The 27,178-nt window shown below is 43.1% G+C and overlaps 1 protein-coding gene across 2 annotated transcripts in view; it reads right to left on the reverse strand.

Annotated features, from left to right (window-relative positions):
- Prmt3 (protein arginine methyltransferase 3) overlaps positions 1-27,178 on the reverse strand; it is a 74,036-nt gene that overhangs the window by 45,743 nt on the left and 1,115 nt on the right. Inside the window, exons 3-10 of one of the 2 annotated variants that reach the window (XM_038314139.2) lie at positions 26,605-26,687; positions 25,980-26,029; positions 24,916-25,018; positions 21,647-21,806; positions 20,443-20,584; positions 16,513-16,578; positions 10,156-10,277; positions 1,906-2,005 (exon numbers count right to left, since the gene is read on the reverse strand). In XM_038314139.2, coding sequence (XP_038170067.1) covers positions 1,906-2,005; positions 10,156-10,277; positions 16,513-16,578; positions 20,443-20,584; positions 21,647-21,806; positions 24,916-25,018; positions 25,980-26,029; positions 26,605-26,687 — 826 coding nt within the window. The remainder of the gene's footprint in view (positions 1-1,905; positions 2,006-10,155; positions 10,278-16,512; positions 16,579-20,442; positions 20,585-21,646; positions 21,807-24,915; positions 25,019-25,979; positions 26,030-26,604; positions 26,688-27,178) is intronic. The other variant, XM_038314140.2, reaches the window with a different exon arrangement.

Raw genomic sequence — 27,178 nt, forward strand, 5'->3', positions numbered from 1 at the left:
AGACAAACCCAGGCTGACTCTGAATGTCATGTCCGAAAGGAGGGAGCACAGGATGATCCTGGCACAGTCTCTGCTGTCCAGGGGAGCCATCTGGGCAGCTACTCAGCCAGTCTACGCTTCAGGGCCCAGTCGAGCAGCTCACTCCCCTGCTTGCGCTACTGTCCGAAACCGAGCAGCTGTTCCTGAGGGTTAGACTGCACCAGAGCCATCATCTGATCCTCACAAAAGCCATGAAGTGAGGGCTACTGTCTCTTCATTTTATGGAGCAGGAAGCCGAGGCAGAGAGGCTCCACACATGCCCAGAGGAAATGAAGCAAGGCTGAAGCTCACGCAGTCTGACTCCCAGCAACATCCTCAACCTGCCACACACCATCTGCCTTCGCACTTACACAGACACTCACACATACAGCTGTCAGGACAAGTTCCCTTGCGGAGAGAGTCCATCATCGTTTATTTACACTGAGACTTGTGATGGAATCTGCCAGTACCAAGTGAGTTGTAGCTCTCTGGAGGAAAGAGGTTTAATAATAACGGTCTATAACACATAACCTGTGACGGCTCTGACAGAAGCTTCAACTAAAGTGCAAAAGGTCACCACGTGGTCAGCCCTGAAAACATACGCACACAGACAACATTAAATGGACTGATCATACGTATATATCTAGGAACACACAACCGCAGCCATATACACCCCCCCCTCCCACACACACACATGAGGGGCTGGAGAGATAAGGAAGGGGGAAACTATAAGTATATTATAATCTCAATAAAATTTATAAAAATGGGTTACAATAAAACAGAAAGAGAGGTTGCACAGGAACAGACTGCATGCGTCTTAAGGCGCAGACGGCAGAGCAGAGGCTCTTAGCAGACAGCCCAGGTAAAGCCTTCCTTGGAAGTGAGAGTCCTCTTATCTTTCCTTATCTTGAGCCAATGGCACCAGCTAGTTAAGATTACCATAGAAAACACTGTGGCAAACAAAGGGGTATTTGCTTAACTTTCATAATTTTACATTATTTAAAAATTTCACAATAATAATACAAATCTGAGTTTCTAGCCCTTAAAGCAGAGGAGATGAGGAAAGACCATCCATTCTCATGGTGGCAGCCTCAAGGGCTTCACTGGCAGGCCAGCTGAAATGAAACACAACACCCAACAGCACAGAGAGACCAGAGGGCTGCTGGACCTGCCTCTTGGAATGATACACCAGGTCAAAATATGTCCTGCAAACCCACTTGCAATAAAGAAGAAAATAAAATAATAAAACTTAAAGCTATGCTGTCCACGCCCAGGGGACACTCACTCTGAACTAGACAGTGACGATTAAACCCTAACACTTGGAAAGCTCGCAAAAGTAACTGCCATTTTACGGATGGTAATTATGTCCATTAAAAAAAATAGAAAATTGTAGCTTAAACTGTTTTAATAAACTTACTACATGATAATATAGTTTATCTACAGAACTTTAAAAAAACCTTCAAATTTCCAAATAGGAAATCTGTGACTGAATAGGCTTCACCAAGCTATGTCAATAACTCTGACCCATTGCTAAATACCATGGTCTCATTACATACTTAAATAGTCCGCCTCGACGCAAGGTTTCAACACAATCTAGAAGACGGTGGAACCAAGTCAATGAGCCCCTCAGTGCACGAAAGGACACGGACGGCACAGCGCAGCGGGCCAGACAGCACAGAGTAGGGTGGAGACACTTGGAAGGCACAGCCCTAGCTCATCCTTCCTAGTCCTTGGAGTTGGCCCTACAAACCTAAAAAGCAGAAGAATATGTCTGCTAGTTGGCAGAAGCCACGAAACACCTGCCGCCACCGTCATTCATCAAATATAAAGAGTAAAAACTGCTCCCATGTTCATTTAAGAGAAAAAAAAATTTTAAACTTTACTTACCATCCACTCTGATATAATAACATCCACCTTTTCTACAGGGAGACTCACTTCTTCAATCTTTCCTTTAATGGGTATAATGGTATCTTCAAGTTTATTTAGTCTGAAAGTTATAATGAATTAAATCAGACTATTAAATATTTTGTTTACAAACTGTATAAAAAATCATCACATTTTACTCAAATAAGGCATGGCACAGCTAGATTACTGGAGCCACTTCAACACTTGTCCAGCCCCAAACTACGGATCTCTGTGAACTTCTGCAGTTAGCATGACCATTCTAAAGTCAGGAGCATCACTCAGGGTTTTACACATCTACTATCAATTAAATTGTTATGTACTTATACCATAGAAAGGTAGGGAAAATTATGATGGAGTTCAAACTAGAAAAAAAAAAATTAGCTTAATATACTTTTCCATGACTCATGCCCCCTTGCCTGAATTCTCTTTCCTTATCACCTAATATTAGCTTCTCTTGGTTTCCTTTGATAATGGTGTACTGTATCATACACACTTAAATCTGCCTACATATATACACTATACATTATAGGCTATGATCTGCAGATGAAAAAGAACATGAGATTTTTTTCTGAATTTGGGAAACCAAGCTTAATATTATGTTTTCTATCTATTTTCCTGTAAATTTCATGATTTAATTTTTATTTATAGCTGAATAATATTTCATTTCGTACATGTACTACATTTCATTCTCCATTCATCTAAGCTGGCTCCATTTCCTTGCAGCCAGATGACAGAGCAGCAATAAGCACGGATGTGCAAATACCTCTGTGGTAAATGCTTGGGGAAGAATGGCTGGGTCACACAGTTGTTTCTGAGGTCCCTCTAAACTGCACCAATCTGCACAGCAATGAATAAAGGATTCTTTTCCCCCACATCCTCTCCAATATTTGCTGTCAGATTTCTAGATGACAGTTAGTCTGACTAGGGTGAGGCAGTATTGAAAATAGTTTTAACTTGCATTCCTCTGATGCCTGGGGATAGGGACAGTTTTTAAAGTAATTGCTGGCCAGTTGTGCTTCTTCTTCTGAGACCTGTTTGCTTCAGCAGCCCATTTGTTGGCTGGAAGGTTTATGCTTTGGTGTTTAGTTTCTGTAAATTCTGGGCATTGGCCCTGCCTGAAGTATAGCTAGCAAGGCTTGTCTCCCAAGCTGGGGCTGTCTGTGTTCAGCTGATAGTTTCCCTTTGCTATGCAAATGCTTTTTAATTTCACGTAGTCCTGTCTGCTGACATCAGAGACTAGCTCAGGCCACTCAAATTCTATTCAGAAAGTTCTTGCCAACCCATGTCCTAGTTTGCTAAACAGACTCTAAAAGCTGGTTAACTGATTATTTTCCAGAATGTTCACACTGTTGAACAAAGTGATGCTTAAATCCCTTTGCCTGGGTAGTAGAAGAGTCAGCTGATGGGTACCCAAAACCTCTCTGATTAACAAGGCAATAACATGAACTAGCAACAATACTTCAGCCTGAAAAGAAACCTGCATTTATGAAGAATACTCTCCTCTATACAGTCACGGTATCTGTAAGAACAAAGAGCAAGTAAAGAGCAAGTGTGGAAACAGCAGCAAGGACAACAAAGGCAAGGTTTCCAGAATTAGTGAGAAACAGCAGTGAGGGGGGGGCTAGAAGCCAGGGCCTACAACACCTTCCAGCTACTGACAGCTGCCCACTCTCAGGAAACTTGCTAACCTCCCCAGCCTAGTGTAACTCAGGGTGAGAGACAAGGCTAGCACCTGGCACAGACTACACATTTGTGAACACCATAGACACACCTCAAACATGACACAGACCATTAAAGTCATTCCGGTGCAGAGGAACTGAGGACCTATCCCCGTCATAAACTATTTTTAGAACAGGCATGGTGGTACGCTTTTGTTATCACAATATTTAAGAGGCTGAGACAGGAGGATTGCCCAAGTTCAAGATTGATTTGGGCTACAAAACACCAAGCAAACAAAATTAATCAAACAGAAAACAAAGCCACCAGAGGAAAAAGAAAACTTGTAACCTTGCCTAAAAGTACTTACATTACTACATACTTGATGACAGAGATATATTTTTCAACCCCTCTTTTCTGCAATCTAAGATGACAGAATTAAAATGGCCACCTCAGGAAGCAAGCTGAAGATTAAGTTGCTACCTAATTAAATCACGTTCTCAGTTAGAGACTGTACATTTTAATTACATGGGAGGCTTTCCTGCATCAAAAAGAAACTCACCCTAACATCAGGGCATAGTTTCCTCTGTTCTGTGAACATTAAAGCATTCATTGTAAAGTACAGTTTGTTGAAGCCCTTATCATGGGTGACCATGATCAGCAATACATGAAAGGCTATGGTTGCTCAGTCTCAGAAAACTATTATCCCCCTCCCGCCACGCGCCTCCCTCTCTGAGACCATCTTGAACTTACTATATAGCTGAGCCTGGCCTTGAACTCCTGGTAATTTTGGTTTTTTCACCGCGTGTGAGATTTTTAGTCTGCAGACTGCTGCTAAGGGAATCATATGGAACACATGCTTCCTACCTGGCTTCTTTCGGTAGGTAAGTAGGCCTGTGGGTAGGTGTGGGGATAAGAGGGCTTCCCCCTTACAAGTTAGGTTCTCTGGAGGTCCCTGCTCACCTACACTTAAATTCAGACTGTAATATCAAGGCTATCTTTAAAAAAAAAATTATGGAAGAAAAGAAAGAATGGGCAATGCAATAAATAACTCACTAAGAGGGACAGTTTAGATGGTTTAAAAAACAAAAACAGGAGCAAGGGTATTGCTGGGTGGTGTGGCGCACACCTTTAATCCCAGCACTTGGGAGGCAGAGGCAGGCAGGCAGGCAGGCAGATCTCTGAGTTCATGGCCAGCCTGGTCTACAGAGCAAATTCCAGGATAGCCAAGGCTACACAGAGAAACTCTGTCTCGGAAAACAAACAAAAACGGGGGAGGGAGGGGTGTTAAGAAGAATTCCGTGGGCCTATACAACATTATTAACAAACCCTGCAGATACTTCCAATGAGACCAGTTACATATGACTGATGCCAAAACAGCCTGGCATAACCACTTTGGAAGCCCGTCAGTCGGCAGGTGCACCTATCCTGGCGACTCACTCTGTGGCTTTATATCCCAGCCACGTGTGAGGGCACATGTGTGAGAGGATGCAGCAGAGCGGTCAGGGAAGTCCGTCTGACTGGGAAGGGCAGAGGACAAGGTGGATTCGGAAGAGGAGATGATGCTTACTGTGGGTTTAGTTTCCTCTGTTCTGTGAACTTATGAATTTTCCTGCTCACTCATGCTTCTCTATGTCTATATCTATATTGCATTTCATGCAAAAACAAAAGAAAATAATTGCTTAGTTTTGAATTTTTCAAAGGAATACTTAGAAAATACTAGAGCTGCACGCTTCTCAAAGGAGCAGTATGCCATCCACCCAAGCAGACACATCTCAGGATGGCTGTGTGGAGACCAGGCCTGCTCTGTGACCAGCTGTCTCTTCAGGCCATTTACAATCTTGCAATGCTGCTAGCACCAGCAATCACTGCTCAGATACATACGTGGAGAGGAGAGAGAACATGATTCAGGCTACACAGAAGAGACAAAGATCCCCCATCCCCAGGAACATGGGTTTAGATTGTTCCACACAGTTTTCAGAACAAGCTGACGTCCCCCACTCAGGAAAGGCCTACAGACTGAACTTAGAAACCCAAGTGCAGTCATTCTAAATGAATCTCTTTAACAAAATCTGCTGTAAAACTAATAAAGCTTCAATCTGGTAATACTTCCCTGTTTTTTTTTTTTTTTTTTTTAAAGAACCCTTTAGGGGGCTGGAGAGATGGCTCTGTGGTTAAGAGCAATGTCTGCTCTTCCAAAGGTCCTGAGTTCAATTCCCAGCAACCACATGGTGGCTCACAACCATCTGTAATGAGGTCTGGTGCCCTCTTTGGGCCTGCAGGCATACACACAGACAGAATATTGTATACATAATAAATAAACATATATTTTTGTTAAAAAGAACCCTTTAAGCAGTTCTCAATTAATCCAATAAGCACTGAATTATCAATTTGTTTCAGTATGGAAACTGCACTAGAGCAGAACCCTCTCTGCTTATTTCCTGCCTTTAGAGCAGCCATCTCGCCTGCTTTGTTAAAGTATGGAGACAGTCAGCAGCATGTGTGCTGTGGATCTCCGGAGCTGGCACTAGGAGAGGCCCCGGGAGAAGAGAGCTGGCAGTGAACTATATGGAAGAGGCAGGGGTCACACCAAGAGTTGAAAGGTGAGGCTGATGGAGTCAGGTTTTCTTAAAGTCGATGAAGAACCATTCATGTATCTTTAGAGTAAGCAGTGTATGATTAAGCTTGCAATCCACTTTTGCCCAGTGATTTAGATATACAGTCACGGTTAGCATTTTAAGAAACATGAGAAAATACACAAGTAGAAAGCACAGAGCATCAAGAGAATTTAGGATCAAGTGAGTGACATTTAAAAGTGGTGACAGATGGTCCTAAAATTCAGAGAAAAGTACACAGGTGTGTCACAAGAGTTGAAAGTAAGTGACAGGAGACAAGAATACTCTAATAGGTGCAGCACTGTGAGCTTTCAATTCAGTGAGCCAAAACCACATATTCTTCATCTTTTGTTGCCCAAACATATTGAAATGACAATTAAAAATGTAATAATAAAAGCAGAGGTTTTATAAGAGGGTATCAGAAAACAAAAGATTCTGGCAATTTGGTGGGGGAGAAAAAAAAAAATCAGATCGGCAAACCCGTGCAGGACCCAGCACTCAAGTGCACAGCAAACTAAATAAAGCCATTCTTCATTCTTCACAGCACACACCCCAAAGGGGGATTAGAGGTCCACAAGGTGGGTGTGCCAGAGGGGCTGAAACATGACCATAACTATTGCCCTGACCAGGACACCTTCCCCACCCCTCACACGCCAGACCTCCCCCAGCTCCTTAAGCCACAGGTACATAATCCATTAAGAACAAATACACCAGGTTGATAAACAAAAGGGGAGGAGGATACACATCTCAGAAGTAGGCCCAGGAGAAGGCTACTGCTTGGGTTCTCCACTCCCCATGCATCCGTTGGCACACGGATGTGGAATTACACAAATCATGATACAGTAACTCAATCTCTCCCACAGTAAAAACAGCAATGAAAACAATCATCAAATTCAAGCAGGCGAGGAGGCTCCATGCCCTAGGAGGGCAACTTGACTGCTGATGTCCTAGATGTTGAAAGTTCATTCATCTACTCACTCACCAGACAGGTGCCCATCAGAGCCCCTCATGTCCCTGCTGGACTAGAGGAGCTGGCATTTCAGGAAGCCTATATCAGTTCTAGTCAAAGTGTTGCTAAATGTCCACCATGAGAAGATCAGAGATTCTAGAAAATGCTTATGTAAACAGGATAGACAGCAGGTCAAAACTGGCTTTGGTTACTCTTTTTATTCTGTTTGTGCTGTTGGGGTCAAGCCCAGGCCTCACATATGCTAGACAGATGCTCGAAGCTGAGCTATACACCTCACCAGGCTTTTCTTATCATGCTTAATATATTAGACAGCGGCAACATGAAAGACTGCGCCTTCCACTTCACACTGGGGCTGCAAGTACCGCAATGTGAACATAAGATAGATCAGCTTTCCCATGAAAACTCCCCAGCTACATCAAAGTCTGAATGATAAGTTAGCTGTCCATAGTTGAGTTGGGGAGAACCAGAGAAATGGCAAAATATATCCAGCAGAGACGAGACAGTGAACACAGCATGCGACTGTCTGCCGGTGGAATAGCTTTGCTATCCTCATGTAAGTTTATGTATCTGAAATGATTACTCTCTGCACAGTTAAAAACATAATAGCAGGAAAGCAATTCCTTTCTCTCCCATGCTCCAGTTTTATTTGTCAGCATTAACACCTCTGCAATCCTAAGTACATTTTCCCTACGGGCAACCTCAGAATAGCTGACTGAACTATTTTTAAACTTTGATACACCGATTTAAATTAAATAACTAAAATTATTTCACTAAAAGAAATGTTAGCAGTTTATTAGTAAGTGGGAGAACCTACAGTTTGAGCACTGTAATAAGTTATTAGTAATGAATTTGAACTAAGAATCAAATACACGATTGATGATCCATTTACTGATATGGTACACGAGATGATGTTAGAATTCTCCACAAAAACACATGAACGGGACAAGTAACAGGACAGGGCTGCGATACACAGAGCACACTCAGAACTCCTGCAGCGGGCACTCTGACCCATGTGTCACGTATGGCTCAAACAATGGCTTTAGTAGCTGACAGTTTCAAGAAAACTAAAATGTAAGTTTTAGCAAAACATGCCTGTTTTCCTCTCTGTGGCACGAAGGACGAGCAGAACAATGCCCACAGCGCAAGTCAAGCCAGCCCACCCAGCACAGTGAGATAAAGACTACACAAACATCGGTATCAGGATACAACTATTGCCTCTGAACATTCCCCTCTAGAAAAACACACAGAAATCCTACAGTGTGGCAAGATATTCGTTCAGCAAGCAGGCAGAGGCAGTGGCCTGCCCCAGCACTAAGAACTGAGAGGGAGTTACCTCCTCGGCCTCCGCTCCCACTACACAGATGCAAGAGAAGCATGTGCAGGGGCACCACACTCTAAAACCTACTGCCTGCTCCTTGTGACTTCGGGGTCACCAGCACCCTCCATGAGTGACAGGTCACAACAGAGTGCTGAGATGACCACAAAGCAAAGGAGACTAAAAAGAACTGCCTCCGTGCATCATCAACACCTTCCTTTCCGCCGCGGTGTCAAGGCTGTGTTGCCGGCTGCTGGGGCTTTGGGTAAGTGCTTGGGTAATGAACGCACAGCCTTCAAAAATGGCTAAGTCCACTGCATGATGTCACAGGGACACGGAACAAAGAAGCAGGGACTAGCTGGGAGAAATAGGTTACACCCTGAAGAACAGATCTTGCCCCCTGGATCTCCCCTGACCCACACCATCAAGTGAGTTTCCCTCCACACCCTTCTGCCACAGTACAAAGTACTCTACCTCAACTCCAGCATAACACAAATCCAGCTAGCCCTGAGCCATGACCTCTGAAACAGTGAGCTCATCATGGAACTGAAACCTGAACATGTACATAAAAATTAGGGCTCAGAAGGTAAGAGCACTGGTTGCTCTTCTAGAGGACATGGGTTTAGTTCTCAGCAAATAGTGGCTCACAATTGTCCGTAACTACAGTTCTAGGGCTTCAATGCCCTGTTCTGGCTTCTGCAGGCACCAGGCATGCACACAGTACACACATATATACACATACAGGCACAACACTCATATACCCAATTTAAAACAAACAAACAATCAATCAAAAAAACCTAAAAAAATGTTTTAAACATGTCTCTCAGTTTGAACACTATACCTTGAGTTCTGAAGTTCGGATATAATGAATGTGAACATGATCATGTCAAAAATGTTTCTAAAGCTCTGGGAATGGAAACAAACTGTCCTTTTCCATCATTTCAATAAAATATAAAATACAATTGAAAGCACAAGTGGTCCAGTTCTGCAAGATTAAGCTGATATTTAAAGGAGCAGGGTTTTGCATACTGGAACTCCAGGCAAAAATGCCTTCCTATAATCTTACTACCAACAATGAATTTTTGTTAGCTTTTCTAAAATAGTTTTTCGTTGGGATGGTGACTCTCATTATTCATTGGCACAAGCAATTGAGATACCTGCTACAGAACCCCTAAAAATGACAACGACATACTTAACTGTGCATCATACAAATGAGAAATAAAAACCCTTACAAAACTGCAGAATGGCATACACACAGCGACAACTTCAGCTCACTTATACTCATTTCAGAATTAGTATAAAGGAGGAATACGGTTGATGTCAGAGAATAAAAACACAAGCTCCGTCTTTAATATAACTGCTGTGTCCTAAAGAAAGTATCACTGACATATTTGTTCAGGAGAGTCTTGTGTTAATATCATCCTATGAGAGTTCCTGATTTTCTATTATAATCAGTACTCTGGGTCAAAACAGGACGAGAACAGTTCTCTAACAACTGTCAGGATGACTTGGAGCTAGCACTCCTAGCTCAAGACAACTTAAGATTTTATTGTGCTAGTGGACTTTTGCAAAAAAGACAAATATTTTGACTACCTTTTACTAGACATTTACTAAAAATTAAGCAATGTGTACATTTTCAAATTCAGAATGAATCGTAAATCAAGCATTAAATGTACCTTATGATATCCATAGCCTGATAGAGGATTTCAGACTGGTCAACTGCAATCACTTTCTTTGCCCCAGCTTTGGCAGCAAACATCGAGAGAATCCCAGTTCCACAGCCAACGTCCAGAACGACCTGGGAAATAAAGCAGCGACTAATGAAAAGGCTGATGTTTCAAACTGTACAAAATGTTTGAGTACTTTGGGATACGAATACCTTTTAATAAAAAGTGTAACTTTATTGATTAAATATGGCATTTTTGCACAGAAACAAATTATTATGAGTTATCTTAAATTAATAATGGTACAGTTGGCTATGGTCTTCTACAGTTAGGCCAACAGTGCTAAATTAAGAGATACTTTGCACAAACTGAGCAATTCCATGGCCAACATTAAGGTGCTTTACCCTGTTTATTGCCAAAGTCTAACTGAGGCACAACTGGGTAGAAACAAGCCTTTCAAGCTTGAGCAAAAGGAACTAAAGTAGATCCGATAAAATTTAAAAAGCTACAAAGGCAAAGGGGAACACAGAACACACGGGTAGGTGACCAGAGGGAAGGGGTAGGGACTTGAGTGGGGAGGGGAATCTAATAAACACATTTTGCTTGAGAATATTACAGTGGTATCTAATGCCTTCTATGCTAACCTAAGAAATATCTGGAGGTAAACTGCTGGGTTTTAAATCTTTCTTTGTGGTCTAGGGAAAATGGTTCAGAGGTTAAGAGCACTGGCTGTTCTTCCAGAGGTCCTAAGTTCAATTCCCAGCAACCACATGGCAGTTCACAACCATCTATGATGAAATCTGGTGCCCTCTTCTGGCTTGCAGGCATTCATGCAGGCAGAATACTGTATACATAATAAATAAATAAATCTTTAAAAAAATAAATAAATCTTTCATTGTATGTGACATCTCCCACAAATGCTATAAATTTATCCTGAATATGTACCATTCCAGGGCCCATCTACTTTAAGTGCCAAGTACTGATATCTATGACTTTTCTTTTAATATCATTGCAAACAAAATAATCTTGTCAAGTTCCAAATAAAATAAAGCAAAAGAGAGAAAAAGCAATAAAACACAGTACAAGTATACACTGTGACTACATATAGCATAACGCTGTGGCAAAAGCTCCCAAACAAGTTCATTTCTATGTTGGGGACAGAACCCATAGTATTGCCTTACACATTCATTAAAATACGATTGTAAAATTAGGAATAAAAGGTTGGAATGGGCCTGAGACGCTTGATCACATGCTGCGCTGGCAAAGGTGAGGCCACTGATCCTCAGTCTGTTTGATGGAAGGACAGCTGCTACCTATATCACTCTGGGGAAGACCCAGGGGGAACACAGTCAAGAATTCATCTTCTTTTTGCCAGAGTGAGGATCAAACCCAGACCGGATGAGCTGCATCCTAACCTTTGGTTTCCTGAAACTGGGTCTTGGTAGGTGGCTTAAAGGTAGCCTGGAACTTTCCCTGAAGGCCAATCTGGCACCGAACCTGAAAATTCCTACCACAAAACTGGGTGCACACACCTCTAGTCCCAGCACTTGGGAGGCAAAGGCAGGCAGATCTCGGAGTCCAAGGCCAACCTGGTCTACAGAGGGAGTTCCATAACAGCCAGGGCTATACAAAGAAACCCTCTCTTGATAAACAACGAGGGGGGGAGAGAGAGATAGAGAGAGAGAGAGAGATAGAGAGAGAGAGAGAACTGCTTTAAACCTGAGTGCTGTGCTGGAATTATAGGCACTCATGCCCCCACACTAAGCATAAATTAAAGTTAAATTCTATTCTCTTAATATACTTACTATATAAAGTAATATTTCTAGTATAAAATATTTTTAATGTATAGACATTCTTCCACTGGATTATATGAACAATTAAAATGTATCAGGGAAAGATACTCCACACTGTCAGTCATTATGGAAATGCATATCTGAACTATAAGAACATCTCAGACATGTTGGGATGGCCACAGGACAAAAAACTGGAGTTAGAAAAGACTAAGAAGGGGAGCCCTTGTGCATGGCTGGGAATCAAAGAAAGAAAATCCACTTTAGATTTATTTATTTACTTACTTATTGATTATGCATACAGTATTCTGCCTGCATGTATCCCTGCAGACCAGAAGAGGATACCAGATCTCATTACAGATGGTTGTGAGCCACCATGTGGTTGCTGGGAACTGAACTCATGACCTCTGGAAGAGCAGCCAGCACTCTTAACCTCTGAGTCATCTCTCCAGCCTGTACTTTTAAAAACCTATGCGGCATCCTTTAAGGACTAAAACAAGGAACTGCCATAGGATCTGGCAATTCTACTTCTTGGCACATCTCCAAAGAGGATAGATTCCCAAAGGGCATCTCAATATCCATGTTAACAGCAACAATGTCCACAACAGATAAAAGTGTGGAGGTAACCTGACCACCCACAGACAGATGGATGGCTTGTGGGGGAATGTGCTACAGTTGTAGAGCTGCAGAGATATCCTGACTTATTGGGAAGCCAGGCTATACTTAAAGCAGCAATAGGACAGCTCAGCCCTGGAGGACAGGTGTCCTGACTACCAGGAAGCCAGGCTACCTAGAACTGCAATAGAACAGCCTGGAGGCTAGAGCCACAATAGGACAGCTCAGTCCTAGAGAAAAGGTGTCCTGACTATAGGGAAGCCAGGCTACCTGAAGCTGGGGTGTGGTGGCGATGGTCTCCCTGAAGGATATAGCAATCCTGCTCTTCTCCTGTAGGAGAAGTTCCTCCTTAAGGGAACTTCCCAGCAGAGCTCCAGCCCAAGATGTTTCTTCTTTTGCTAACACTCTGCTAAAGGGGAAGCCCTTACAGAACATAGCAATCTCCTCCGGCTAGAACGGCTCCAACAAAAAGTTATTACTTTTTTCTGCCTGGCCTTGCTCAGCCCCCCCCTTAAAGAGCTTCCTACCAAGTTCTTCTGTTCTACTCTGCCTTGCTCAGGCCCCCTAGGGGAGCATCTCAGCAAGGTTTTTCAGCTCAGTCCCCTAAGGGACATCCCAGCCAGGTTCTTCTAGTCCACACCAGTGAATGAAGATCGTCATCCAAGGCTCTTTTGAGAAAGAGGTTTATTTGGGAAGGAGTCAGGAGAGTGGCTGCCTCTACCAGGGAGGGATAAATGGCAGAGAGGCTTAGATAGGGCTTCTTAGGGGTGGAGTTTTTCCAGGGAGAAGAGGGATTAGTTACTTTTTCCCTGCTCTGGGATTGGTCAGTTTAGTTGGTCAGGGGCATAGATGGCTCTGACTTTATGACCAAACTGTATTTCCTTCACAGGTTCTTTTTAGCCTTTTGACTCTAATCTTAGGACCAGGGCGTATTTCTTTCACTGGTTCTGATTCTAGGGACAAGGTGTATTTCTTTGACACTAGTTTCAGAGTCTGGACACGTGTCTTTAATCCTGGGTTCAGGGATAAAGATTTTCTTTCCCTGGCTCAGGTCTCACATACAGGGTGTGTTTCTTTTACTGGCTTTGGGTTCAGAGTCAGGGTGTTCAGTGGCTGGTTGGTTTCCTGCTCCAGCTGTCCCTTTTACCCTACATGGAGAGCACAGCACATATAAATGTAATCAGTTTATCCAGCCTTAAAAAGGAAGGGAGCCGGGCGGTGGTGGCACACGCCTTTAATCCCAGCACTCGGGAGGCAGAGGCAGGCGGATCTCTGTGAGTTCAAGGCCAGCCTGGTCTACAAGAGCTAGTTCCAGGACAGGCTCTAAAAAAGCTGCAGAGAAACCCTGTCTCGAAAAACCAAAATAAGAAAAAAAAGGAAAAAAAAAGGAAGGGAATTCTGTGACACGCTCCAATGTGAAGTCTTTGGAGCCACTGTACTCTGTGAGAAGAGACAGACAGCAGGCGATTCCACTTATATAAGGGACTCAGAATAGTCACAGCGATAAGGAAGAAGAGTGATGTACAGGAGCCAAAGGGAGAGAAGTGGGGAGTCACCAACAGGTTGAGTTTCAGCTTTGCAAGAGGAACACAGCTCTAGAGATAGATGGTGTGAAGGGTCATAGCTTCTTGACTGTACTGAATACCACTCAAATGTATACTTAAAATGAGTAAGACAGAAAAATTTACCAGTTATTTAATGACACTGGAAAATGGGAGAAGAAATGTTAATAAGAAATAATTTCTATAAAGAATAAATGCACAGAAAGATTTAGGATATACATAGCATAGTTCAATTAAGAACGTGTTTTCAGGCTGGAGAGAGAGTTTAGTGGTTAAGAGTGCTTGCTGGGCAACCATGAGGACTAGAGTTCAGACCCCAGCACCCATGCAACAAGCCCAGTGTTGCAGGCATGCAACATACCTCTGAATGGGGCAGAGACAAGAGGGATTCTGGGGCTTGCCAGCTTCCATCTAGTCAATTTTCCCTGAGCCCAGGTTCAGGGAAAGACTCTGACTTAGGGGAATGGAGTGGGGACACAACACAGGAAGATGCTTGATTGATGCCCTCTTCTGGCCTTGGAGCCTGTGCCAAGAGGTACATACCACACAGACACACAGATTCTCTCTCTCTCTCTCTCTCCCTCCCTCCCTCCCTCCCTCCCTCTCTCTCTCTCTCTCACACACACACACACACACACACACAATCCTTATTTATCAAATGAGCAAAGTAAATTCCAAAGAGAGGAAGAAATAAGTCCAGGACCCCACAGCTGGTGAACCATGTGACTGGCTTCTGACCCAGGTCATCTGCTTCCAGAGCCTAATTGAACTCTCCACTGAACTTCAGTAGCTAATTACATCTAGCTGATAGCTGACTGATCAGGCAGGCAAAACCTGACAAACTCTGAAAAAGTGGTGAGAATAACAAAATAATCGGTGCTGTTTTATAAAATGATAATGGAAATGGATTTCCTTTTCTCTAAAATAAGTAAATAATAAAGTGAATGAGCAGACTTTAACTGTAGATAGAAACCCACAGCATAAAGAAGGCACCTGACTGGGGATTTCCTCAACAGACTCCAAACAAATTAATTATGAGCTCGTGAGAGGATGATTAAATGTCACCCAAAGTTAAATTAATTGAGCTACCATATGGCCTCCACAGGAATTTTGAGAATTGAAACAATATTAAGGAAGGAAAGAGGACAGTGAGGGAAGAGAAAGACCATTTTTAACTACATCCCCATTGAAAAAACAGCAACAGTGCACTGTGTGTTTGTGAAGATAAATGGCACAGGTGTGGAGGGCAGAGGACAACCTCAGCTGTGATCCTTGCCTTCTGCTAGTCTGGAACAACATCTCTTTGTGATCTACTGCAATGTGCCCCAGGCAAACTGCCCAGAGCTTCTGGGAGTTTCCTGGCGCTGCCTCCCTTTTGCCTGAGGGGATCCTGGGTTATGGACCAGTGATGTGGGATATGCTTCTGTATATGTTTTGCTTTTATTGGTTGATGAATAAAGCTGTTTCAGCCAATGGCTTATCAGAATAAAGCCAGGCTGAAAGAAATAAAAGGAGAGTAGGTGGACTCAGGGAGATGCCATGTAGCTGCCGAAGGAGATAAACACAGGACAGAACCTTACCAGTAGGCCACAGCCTCGTGGCAACACCAAATAATAGAAATTGGTTAATTTAAGATGTAAGAGTTAGTTAATAAGAAGCCTGAGTTAGCAGGCCCAACAGTGTTGTAATTAATATGGTTTCTGTGTTATTATTCAGGTCTGGGCAGCCGGGATATGCATGAGCAGCCTCTGTTTACAGACCTGCTCCTGCATCTAGCTTCACGTCAGTTACAGAGATGCAAACTCACTGGTCCTCATGCTTGCATGTGTAACCACTAAGCCATCCCCATCCCATAACAATACTTTGAAAAGCAAATCTCTACTATGCACTGTACAGTATGATATAGAAGCTTGTGTTATAACATGAAGTCTACTTAATATATAAAAGTAATAAATAAAATGCAGGAAAAAATATACAATGTCATAGACTTTTAAAACAAAGACATAAATAGCTACATGACCATGCCACATACAAATGTGTGTGAATATCCACACTGTAACAAATCCCACCCTAACTATTATGAATATTATGAATTTTTAACTGTATTGCTGTGGAATAATAATTAAGAGTAAACTTTGCCATGGAGTATAACTGATATATTCCAAGCACAAATAAATCAGCATAAATCAAATATTATAGTCTAGACTAACTGGATAGGTGAAGTTTACTAGGTTCTATTTCTGTAATGAATGACGTCCAGCTTTACAAAAGAGCCCCGAATGGCAGCCCCATCAGCACCTTGGACAGCAGACTGCAGCACCACAGAGCATCAAAGGCTCCTGGGAAGCAAAGCCTGAGTCAATCATCCTAGAGGGCCAGCCAGTTCAATGACACTCACTCACCTTATCTTTGAAGATATGCGGATTTTGGTATATGAAATCTCTGTAGCTTTCTGTGCGGACTTTGTCCTAGAATAGAAAGCAAAGCACTGTGTTTACAGGGACAATCTGAGCAAATGAATTCTTCTAGCTCCCACAGTTAGGTTCTGCCTGGGAAACTGAGCTATTTAATTTTTTTTCTTTCTAAAAGAAAACAATAAAGAACAAAAATTGCAACAACACATACATTTTTTATATAAAAATAACAGTGAAAGTCAGATCTAGCCATTAGTTTGAAATGTGCATGTCTTTCTCTTTCCACACACAGTCACTGTCAGGCTCAGGAGATGATAAACACTAAGAGGGACCCTTTCAGCTGAGCCCGGCTCCCTGCACTGAAGCTAGGGACAAGGATCAGAAAAACAGAACATGAAAAGGTGAGGTGCACAGGGATCATGAATTCGCACTGCTCAAGTTCTTATAAGAAAGCCTCAACAGCATCTGATTTATAGCACTATTTTGTTTCTAGAAATGTCTGCAGTAGGAAATGATACTTCGAAGCCTGTAGGCCTAGAAAGAAATTGTGTGAGCCCTGCAGTGCACACTACCAGACTCCACCCTCAGGAGTTTCTCGTAAGCTGTGACCATGCAGGCCTGCAGCATTCTCACACTGCTGCACCCCTAAGTCAGACACACACAGCCTGCAAGTGACGGGGAAGGGCTCTGCAGCCAGGGAGGAACACTGAGTGCAGTAAAAACAGGTGCCACCAAGTGAGATTCTAGCTTTGGGTTTCACACAAAAATAAAGACAGTCTGCTGGTGGTGGCACATGCCTTTAATCCCAGCACTCAGGAGGCAGAGGTAGCAGGACCTCTGTGAGTTCAAGGCCAGCCTGGTCTACAGTGAGTTCCAGGACAGCCAGGGCTACACAGAGAAACCCTGTCTCGAATAACTCAAAAAAGTAAGTAAATTAATTAAATAAATAAAAATAGTCGACTGTTAACCTCACTTTGAAGGATTTAGTCAATGAGAACTGAGAATACTTCAAACAAATAACCGGATGTGTCCTGAGCCCACCTGACCTCGTTGTCTTTCCCATTTCTCCATAAGACAACAGGAAACTTACATCAACAAAGACAATTACTCCAAAATCCTCCAACAGGCCTCCTCCCAAATTAATTTCCTCTTTTTTGGGGTGTAGGGGCAGTCCACTAAATCTAACTAGTGTTGGGCGGGGGCATATTAGAGAGGAAGAGGGCAGGTAAGATTATGCTTCATTGTATATGTATGAGAAATTCTCGCTGGTACACACCTTTAATCCCAGCACTTGAGAGGCAAAGACAGGCGGATCTCTGTGAGTTCAAGACCAGTCTGGTCTACAGAGGGAGTTTCAGGACAGTTTCCAAAGCTACAGAGAAACCCTGTCGCAAAAAACCAAAAAGAAATTCTCAAGAATAAAAAAACCTAACAAATAAAAATCACATGCACCTTTCAAAGGACACCATTTTGTACATTTTCTGCTGAAACAACAGACTTCAGAGTGTGTATCAGTCACAGGTGCAGCAGCTCTGAAGGCTTGGGCCCATCACCCAATCTTTCCATGTTCCAACTCAATCACAGCAGCCCAACTGCAGTCTAACTGCAGGCACTGCTTCCTGGCTGAGCTCTGTACCTCCCCCCCCACCCCCGTGGCCTCAGCCATCGTCTGTGTTGTTCGTAAGCTCATCACACGGAACCTCGGCTGAATAACTGACCTTTGCTAGAAAAACCCACAATCATGGATAGGAAAGCTACTAATGAACTCGCCTTAAACACTGTTTCCAAGCCAGGATGGCGGTGAAGTCTCTGACCCTGCAGCATGTGGCAATGGGTGTTGAAAGGTCAAGTCATCCTTGGCTATACAGAGAGTCTAGGACAGTCTAGGCTATGTGAGACCCTGCCTCAAACAAACAAAACAACAACAAAGAAAATCTTCAAAACGAAAGTTCTGAAGATTACTCTAACGAAGACTAACGTGAGTACAGAGTAAGACCCGGAGTGCATCTTTCACACCAACCAGAAGAAAGGAACAAACCAGAGCTCGGATCCGCAGGAGCCCTGTGTGGAGGTGAGAGGCGCTCAGCAACATTCCTACAGACAATCCACTGCAGATGAGCCTCAAGCCTCGCACTACAATTTTATATCCACCCATAACACCTCAAGAAGCACTGGCAGAGGAAGGGGACACAAAGCGCAGGCCAGCTGCAGGTACCCACACTTCGTGCTATGAAACAGCACAGTGACCAGCATACCCACACACCCAGACAGCAACTGCCGTAACAAACGCAGGCAGACTGGGGTGCAGCTCAGATCTGTATTACAGCCAACAACCCTTCTTCAAGGGCCCAAAGTAGCAAGGGCTATCTAAAGTTCATTTAAACTACACCCTGTCTACTGTGTCTTTAAACAATTACATCCATCCAAACCCTAGAAGTGAGATTATAATTACGATAAAATCTCTGCACCAAACAAGAAAACCCACCAGTCTATAAATGCTATGCTAAGTGCTTCCCAATGTGAAATTACTTGTCAGAATTAGATAGGTTTTCTGTAGCAAGAGCCACCGAACAGTTTATTTGTGCTGAAAGCTGTTCTGGTGAAAAACAGGAAATACAGCCTGCTCCAAGGCTCCTTCTTAACTTAGCCAATATCAAACCCACCAACATCTCCAAGAGCAATCCTGTAGCACAGGAAGGGAAACTAAATCAGAGGCAGTGCCTAAGTGATCCTCTAAAGGTAAAGAACCTCTCAGCTGGAGTCTCCGTTTGCACTGCTCACATTGTCAGTCTCTGGTTGCTGGCACAGGCACAGGAGTCCCAGGCAGAGCTAGCTCTGCTGTAAGCAAAGCAGCCTTCTCTCCTCACTGCAGTGGAGAGGCTTCCATCCACGGCAACTTCAGTGACCTGTCTGCCAAGGCCGCCCAGGTTCCACAGCAGATAGAGGGCATGCAGCACTAAGTTGACAGGGATCTAAAACAACCAACCAGGCTCAGATGATACTTTATCATCTTCACAGAAACTATTATACCCCGAATATGAAGCAGCATGGTGTTGTGGGATATTTGATCACACTGTGAAACTCTGAGACTGTGTTAATAAAATTAACTTCAGATGGGGGGAGAGCCACAGACTAGGTGACAAGAACTAGCCACACAGAAGGGAATAGAGAAAGATTTAGAGATTTTGATCAGGGACGCGTGTGGAGAGAGATGCGCTTGCTGAGTCTGCGGTTAAAAAAGGCAGGTTGACTGGCCGCTCCTCCTCCACTTCTCTGATCTATCAGGTTTTACTCTTATTCCTGTAATCTGTCATAGTTGGTAAATGTGCTATAAGTAGGTAAAGTTAGAAACTACTTCTCTCTTATATGGGCATCACTACTATGACTATTAAACCTGAACAGATTCAAATATCAGGGCTGACCACACTAGGAAATAGCTCTACATTATCAGTGATTCTGTGGGTGATAAGTCAGCTATACTATTAATACCGTGAGAACTATTGAAATTAACCTTAAGATAACTGCTTGTCCAAACCATGTCAGCATTGCTATTTTAAAAACTCAAACTGTTTCTTTTCCAGGTTAAAAAACAAACATGTCATTTAATTTCTACTTAACATGGTAGATAATCCTAGAAAGACCAGACTACAAAGCAGTTGTTTTTTTTTAATTTCAAGTAAAAACGTGGCTTCACAAAGAAAAGATGAACACTGTCTTAAATACGATTCACAGGGACTTGACACCTTTGTAATCTTTTCATCTGAGGAACAGTTATCTAAGCACCAGAGGTGCACAAATACACACACATACACACACACACACACACACACACACACACACACGCTCACTCTTAAGTATTAAGACCTATCCTACAGGGTTCTCCCCTGGCGGATTTGAAGCAAATGAACTCTGTCCAACCTTTAGCATTTCTTCATGTATCCCATAATGCCCGTAGGAGCTGAAGTAGACACCATCCTCATCCTCCTGCAGGTCTGCAATGGCAGTCATGGAGGAGCCGGTTCTGACATCTACGTTCATCACAAAGTCCTGAGCAAATTGTCTGTAATCAATTTGAAATACACCCTTGAGACAGGTTTACTGGACCATGAGAAAGGAAAGGCTGGAGGGTGAGGAAGGGGTGGGGGACTGAGACAGTGTGCCCAGAATCTTAAATCCTGTTCTGGCTAAAGCCCCGACAGCGCCCCCTGCTGGATCTGAAGCAATGTCTGGGCACACTGCTTTATTCAAATGTATTTTTCCTACTGTTCTAAAAATCCTTTTTAGCATTTAAATCAATAAAGCCTGTTTCCACTTTGAACGCCCTTGAAATGGGTTAAATGAGCAGAAAGCAGACCCAAGTCAGCTGACCCTACCCACTCCAGTTCCCACACTCAGCTGGTGACACACTAGAGATCTACAAGGTAGACGAGAGGGAGGAGGATAGAAGAACAAAGTTGAGCTGGTGATGGGGGACTAAACTCCCAGCATAAAAGTCAGAAACAAGAACGAGGAACTTGATGGACTCTGCTCTTCCTGGTACCAGACATGCTGGCCAGCCGTCACATAGGAACTCGAGTACTAACCAGCTTACAGATCCAGAAGGTGGCAGCTGGGAGATGGGCATGCTATGGGTGCACATGTGAAGGCCTGTGCCACCTCTAGACTACCAAGGGCCCCCAGGAGATGCAGGACTCCTGGAGAATGAGAACTCGGTGGGGGGAAACTACCCTGTCTCTCTGGTTCTTTGGCTAAATTCTACACTACTGTCACATTTTCTTTTTAAAAACAACATTTCAACACTTTTTCCCATACCTAAAAAAATAATAATTCTTCTGTTTCTGAAAAAGTAGGATAGGACAATTAAAGAGGAGAAACCAATTAGAAATAAGAAACTTGAAAAGCAGGAAATATTAAAAACAAATATTGAAGAGGAAATTAGAAGAGCCACACAGCAAAGTAACTATGGAGTATTTACAAGTAGATAAAAATGCAGTTCTACAGTAACCTATATTCACACGCTATGAAACTCCTAAAGTATATCCACTGAGTGTCTAGCATCCCAAGTGTTCTTGCCAGGAACTACGCTATATCTAAGGCAGCGTTTGGCTGGACAGGCAGTTACTTCATCTTCTGCAGATCCTCGCGTGCTCGAGCCAGGGCAGCCTCAGCAGACAGTGCCCGCGCCTCCATGTGCTTCAACTTTTCAACAATGGATGTATTTTCACTGAGTCCATTGGGGTATGAGAAGGGAGTCGACACCGGCTCATAAAGATCTTCTACATCTAAAAGGTACAGACATCATTATCAGGTTACCTCACAACAGCACAGTGAGGACAAACAAGTTGGGGACAAATAAGCTTAAGTGCCAACCATGGGCAAGTGAGAAATACTTGACATCCAAGCTCTCTGATTTGATCGCATGGAGTATGAGAGCCTGCTTTTCATTAGCCAGCTAAACTGAGCACGTACATGCACGGACACACAGAACCAAACACAGGGAACCTTCGGAGTTTACCAGTAAGCTCTCAAGTGATGCATATTACACCACATCTCACTCTCAAAACAACCTGATATGCAAACAGTTACTCTACTTCAGACACAGGGAAAATAAATTTCAAAAAAGCTAAGTGACCAACTCAGAAGTCATACAGTTATTTATTGGAGAAGAGAAAACTCAACACCTGCCTTACCAGCCCAGGTTCTTGACCCTTACAGAGCCATATCTCAGTCTGTGTCCTTAGCCCCAGAATGGCAGATAGCATGTGCAAACATACAGGCAATCCTGCTGGGTGTAGCAAGAATGAGCCTGGAGGGTAACATGCGAAGGAAAACACACCAATACCAAAGGGCAAACACAAAATCTCACTCAGCAGTGCATTTACAGAGGCAGAGAGAGAGAGTTGTGCTGCCATAGGCCAGGGCGGTAAGCTTTCACTTCAGGTGAACACAGTCAGGACATCTCACGCATGTGACTACAGCTGATGCCCTGGTATACAGTGAAATGTGCCAACACAGCAGACCTTAAGTGTTCGCATCACACGTAAAATGGTAGGGAAAATGCTGGATGCTGATTTGCTTGACTGAAGCAATCATTTCATAATACCTATGTTCACAGGATCCCAATCCTGCACCCCAAAGGTTATGTTCAATCACACCTTCATCAAATGAGGAAGACAGGTCATTCCTTAAGGACTTACATATATCCAAAACCTTCCCATCCCGGGCAAGACACTATTTTATTACTGATATTATGATGCAGCAAAAAAAATCTTAGGTTAAAAAAAAATATCTTATTGGGAAGTCGTGGTGCTCTCTTTAATCCCAGCACTTAGGAGACAGAGACAGAGGCAGAGGCAGGTAGAATTCTATGAGTTTAAGGCCAGCCTGGTCTACAGAATGAGTTCCAGGACAGACAGGGCTACACAGAAAAACTGTCTTGAAAAACACAAACAAAACAAACAAACCAAATTTTGACTTAATCTTAATTGTGTCACTAACTTCTAGCATAGTTAGCTGTGCACTAACTTCTGTGCAAACAGAGATGGAGCCGGTGATTCTTCAGCAACCCCAGAATCAGCAGCAGATCAACTTTCAGGTCTACCTAATGCACAAACACTGCTGGCACTGTTCTCCTCCATGCAGAACTGGGGAAGAGTACTCTGCCCCCATTCAGGTTTCTGCTGTGATACTTATGCTCTGACACATCTTCAGGGTTGGGACCCAACAGCTAAGCTTACCAGGACACATTGCTTCTCCAGATGTGAGACACACACAGAGTCGCACCACTGACCTCCATTCAGAGACAGAGATCAGAGTCATCCCATGCATTTGAACACTCAGTCCCTAGCTGGTACACTGTTCAGAATGCTATAGATCCTTTAGGAGGTGGAGCCCACTACAGGAAGTGGGTCACTGGGAGTTTTATTTATTTGTACTTATGGGTATGTGTATCTGCTAGTCTGCGTGTGCATCATATACAGGCAGGTGCTAACAGAGGCCAGAAGAGGGTGGCGCATCCCTTGGAAATGGAGTTGTGACCTGTCATGTGGGTACTGGGAACCAAAGAGGCAGTGTATGTTCTTCACCTCTGTGCCATCTCTCCAACCCCATTCTAAGCCTCATCTACTCTAGACTTTCCCTGTCACTGTGGAATGAGCCTCTCAAATGGTCAACCAGAATATGCCGTTCCTCCTTCCAACTGCATCTTTTGAGTACCTAATCACATCAACTACAAAGCCAATACAAATCCTTACTTGGTATTTTGTTTCCAAATTCAAGCTGTTTGGCAAGCTTTGTTTTAATTTGGCTACAACAAAAATTAGTCATAGTTTAATATTAATATGCAGCACGGTTCAGTGATGTTAATCTTATAAACTGAAGGGAAAGAGAAGCAATAAACAATAGCAGTCCTGGAGGAGGTGGCCCTACCGCATGAAACACTGAGTACTGTGGGAAGCAGAACTCTACAGAGTTCATAGAGAACACACCTATTCTTTTTAAGAATATATTGCTCCAAGTGTGGTTGCCCACAATTTATTCAGCCACTCTCTTTTGAGGGGGCATTTACGTTCTCTCCGTATTTTGAAATAAGTTACAATGCTGTAATAAGTAATTCTGTGAGTGTCTACTTGGAATGAGAGAGCAATACAATGTTCAGGAGTAAGAACGCAGTCTTGTTGGGGCTGGGAGTGCTTTGGGGTCAAACCTAGGATATGAGAGGTGAGCACGCATTGGCTCTATTGGCTCAGCTACATCCCCAGGCCTGTGATTCATTCTTTCTGTGAACACTGACAGCCTGCAGAGGTCCTCAGAGATGAAGCCATGTCCAGAGGGTGGCTCTACAGAGGAGGCCTGAAAGTGAACCTTCTCTGAACCATGTTTTCCATATCATACTACAGATCCATCATAAAGTTTAATCGATAAGCAAGACACAGAAATAAATTAACAACAATTAATGACAAACATAACAAGATGCTATAATAAAAAGCATATGGATACAGTCTCCTGAAAGGATCACGTGACTGTGAGCATTATGGTACTGCAGTAGACAATCGCATCAGTACAACTGAAGAGTGGGGAGCACACACAGTGTGGATACACTGAACAGAACCAGGAAGCAAGGCCAGGAAGAGAGAGCGCTGCCTAGCACAATACTTCATGCCTCCCAGAACAGCAGCTCACTTAAAACTTACAAACTGGTTATTTTGGGAAATATTTACCGCTTAATCAACCAGGTAAAACAATGGAAAGCAAAAAAAAAAAAAAAAAAAAAAAATCACTTGGGGCAGAGATGGGTATGATTAACATCCGTTTTCACAAAGCACTTCGCTTTCGTTTGGTGTAACAAACGGTCTGAGGCCGGCTAAAGCAGATAAAGAAGGTTCATCTTACCAAACTGAAGCAAAAGGTCATCTTCCAGCACTGGCTTCAGGTACTCATCCTTCTCCCAAGGCACGGGGCTGTATATGGAATTCATATACTCAACCGTAGGATTCTGGATATGAAGTTAAAGCACAATGTATTCATTACATGGAACAACAAAGCTCCCTTAAAAAGAGTGGGGAACTTAAGCAAGAAAACAAAGAACTCAATTTGCACAAGACTGGTGCTTACCTGCCATTTTAAATGGCTGGAATATATTCTCTTATTGTCTGCTGCAGGCAAAGTGACCCCAGCTCAAACATTCATTTAAATAGGACAAACAACAAAATGTTTGGAAAAAAAACTGAACAATGTAGGAGAGATGGCTCAAAGGTTAAAAGCAGTGGCTGTACTTCCAGAGGAGGTGGGTTCGATTCCCAACACCCACATGATGTCTCACAGCCACCTATAACCCAAGTTCCAAAGAATCCAACATCCTTCTCTTCTGGCTTCTGCAAGCACCAGGAATGCAGGTAAAACATTCATACACAGAAAATAAAAACAGAAATTTTAAGAAAGAGAATAATCTTCAAAAAAATAAAAAAGTACATCCAAAGTACTTGGAACCAGACTAGAAATTATTGGATTTTACAGAAACGCTGTTAGTTTTTCTTTTATCTGACAATCGCTTTTTGTACAGTATTGATTCAACACTGTTAAACAGGGCAGGAGTACGCAGGTGACACCCCCACCTGGAGCTTCACTCTGCACTCTGTCCTCACACCCACAATTCCTACAATATGAAAACGCCAGATCTGAAACAACTGCTAATATTCTATTAGATAATCAGCATGGCAACCTATGTGAACTTCATAAATTCCTACATAAAATCATTACATTTCCAGGTCAGGAAGTGGTGGTACAAGCCTTTAATCCCAGCACTTGGGAGGCAGAGGTAGGCGGATCTCTGTGAGTTCAAGGCCAGTGTGGTTAAAGGAGCTAGTTCCAGGACAGTTAGGGGTGTTACACAGAGAAACCCTGTCTCAGAAAACAAACAAACAAACAAACAAATAAAAGTTAAATTTCCAACTTACCTTAAGTCTAATAAAATTTATTAGTTTAATGTATCCATAAAATTCAAGTCCTAAATGGGAGAAGAGAAGAAGTCACTGATTTTAATACACGTGTTTTAACTGATACGTAAGCATTCCTGACCTCTATAAACTATCACTTCTGTTTGGAATTTTGTGTTAAGAATTAGATACTATAACTTTCATGCTTGTAAATACTTAACTGAGAAACAGCCATATTTAACAAGTTTTAAAGTGCTTTTCTTGCATTTTTTATTATTATAATGTATGTGGGGGGTATGGTATGTGTGTAGGGGATGGGTGACAGGTATGTGTACTGGCTGTCTTTTTCCACCTTTGCGGAGCAAACTCAGGCTGTCATACTTGTGTGGCTAAGTGGATAAGTGCGCTTACATGACAAGCATGAGGACGTGAGTTCGAATCCCCAGCACCACATAAAACACCAAGCAGAGGGGTGGTCTCTTACAATGTCATTCATTGCTTGGGAGGCAGAGACCAGGGATCATTTGAGCAGGCTGACGAGCCAGACCAGCCACATCAGCAAAGAAAAGGAAGGGTCTGGAAAATTATAAAATTTGAGGCTAAACTTCACAAAAAAAAAATTGTCTTTATTCTAAGAGATACTCACCATGTTTATGGACCATACTATCAATATTAAATTGATGCTCCAACTTACAGTGTGAAAATGTTTCCTCAGCAGAAGTGAACAACCTAGAGACAAGAAAAACCTCATGGGACAGCCTGCGGGGGAAGTCAAAGTACTGATCCCCCCTCCCCGCCCCAAAATCACCCAAAGGCTTCTGGGTAACACAGCTTTCCCTGATAAATTTTGTGTCTCTCAAGTCATGAAAGTTCCCTACTTGATTCTCTATTTCCTCCCAGAAATGAACCAGCAGGGCGCATGCGTTTAGACAAAGCACACAGCTGCACAGCTGGCAAACAGGCTGTCCACAGCACCTACATTACTATTACAGAGTAACACTTCTGTTTGTCCCCCTCCAACACTGAAGGACGTGGAGGACAAGAACGCACAGCAGAGACTTTGCATCCCTCCTCTGTACGCCTAGCACACAGGTAAATGCTTGCCAGTATAGGTCATCTGGAGTACCCTCACAGCTATCACAGGGCACTGCACCAATAAATGCTCAAGAATTCCTCCTCTCCAGTGAGGTGCCACTTGGGAACTCTATGTCACCAGTCTG

This window comes from Arvicola amphibius, chromosome 12, assembly GCF_903992535.2.
Source record: "Arvicola amphibius chromosome 12, mArvAmp1.2, whole genome shotgun sequence".
NCBI lineage: Eukaryota > Metazoa > Chordata > Mammalia > Rodentia > Cricetidae > Arvicola > Arvicola amphibius.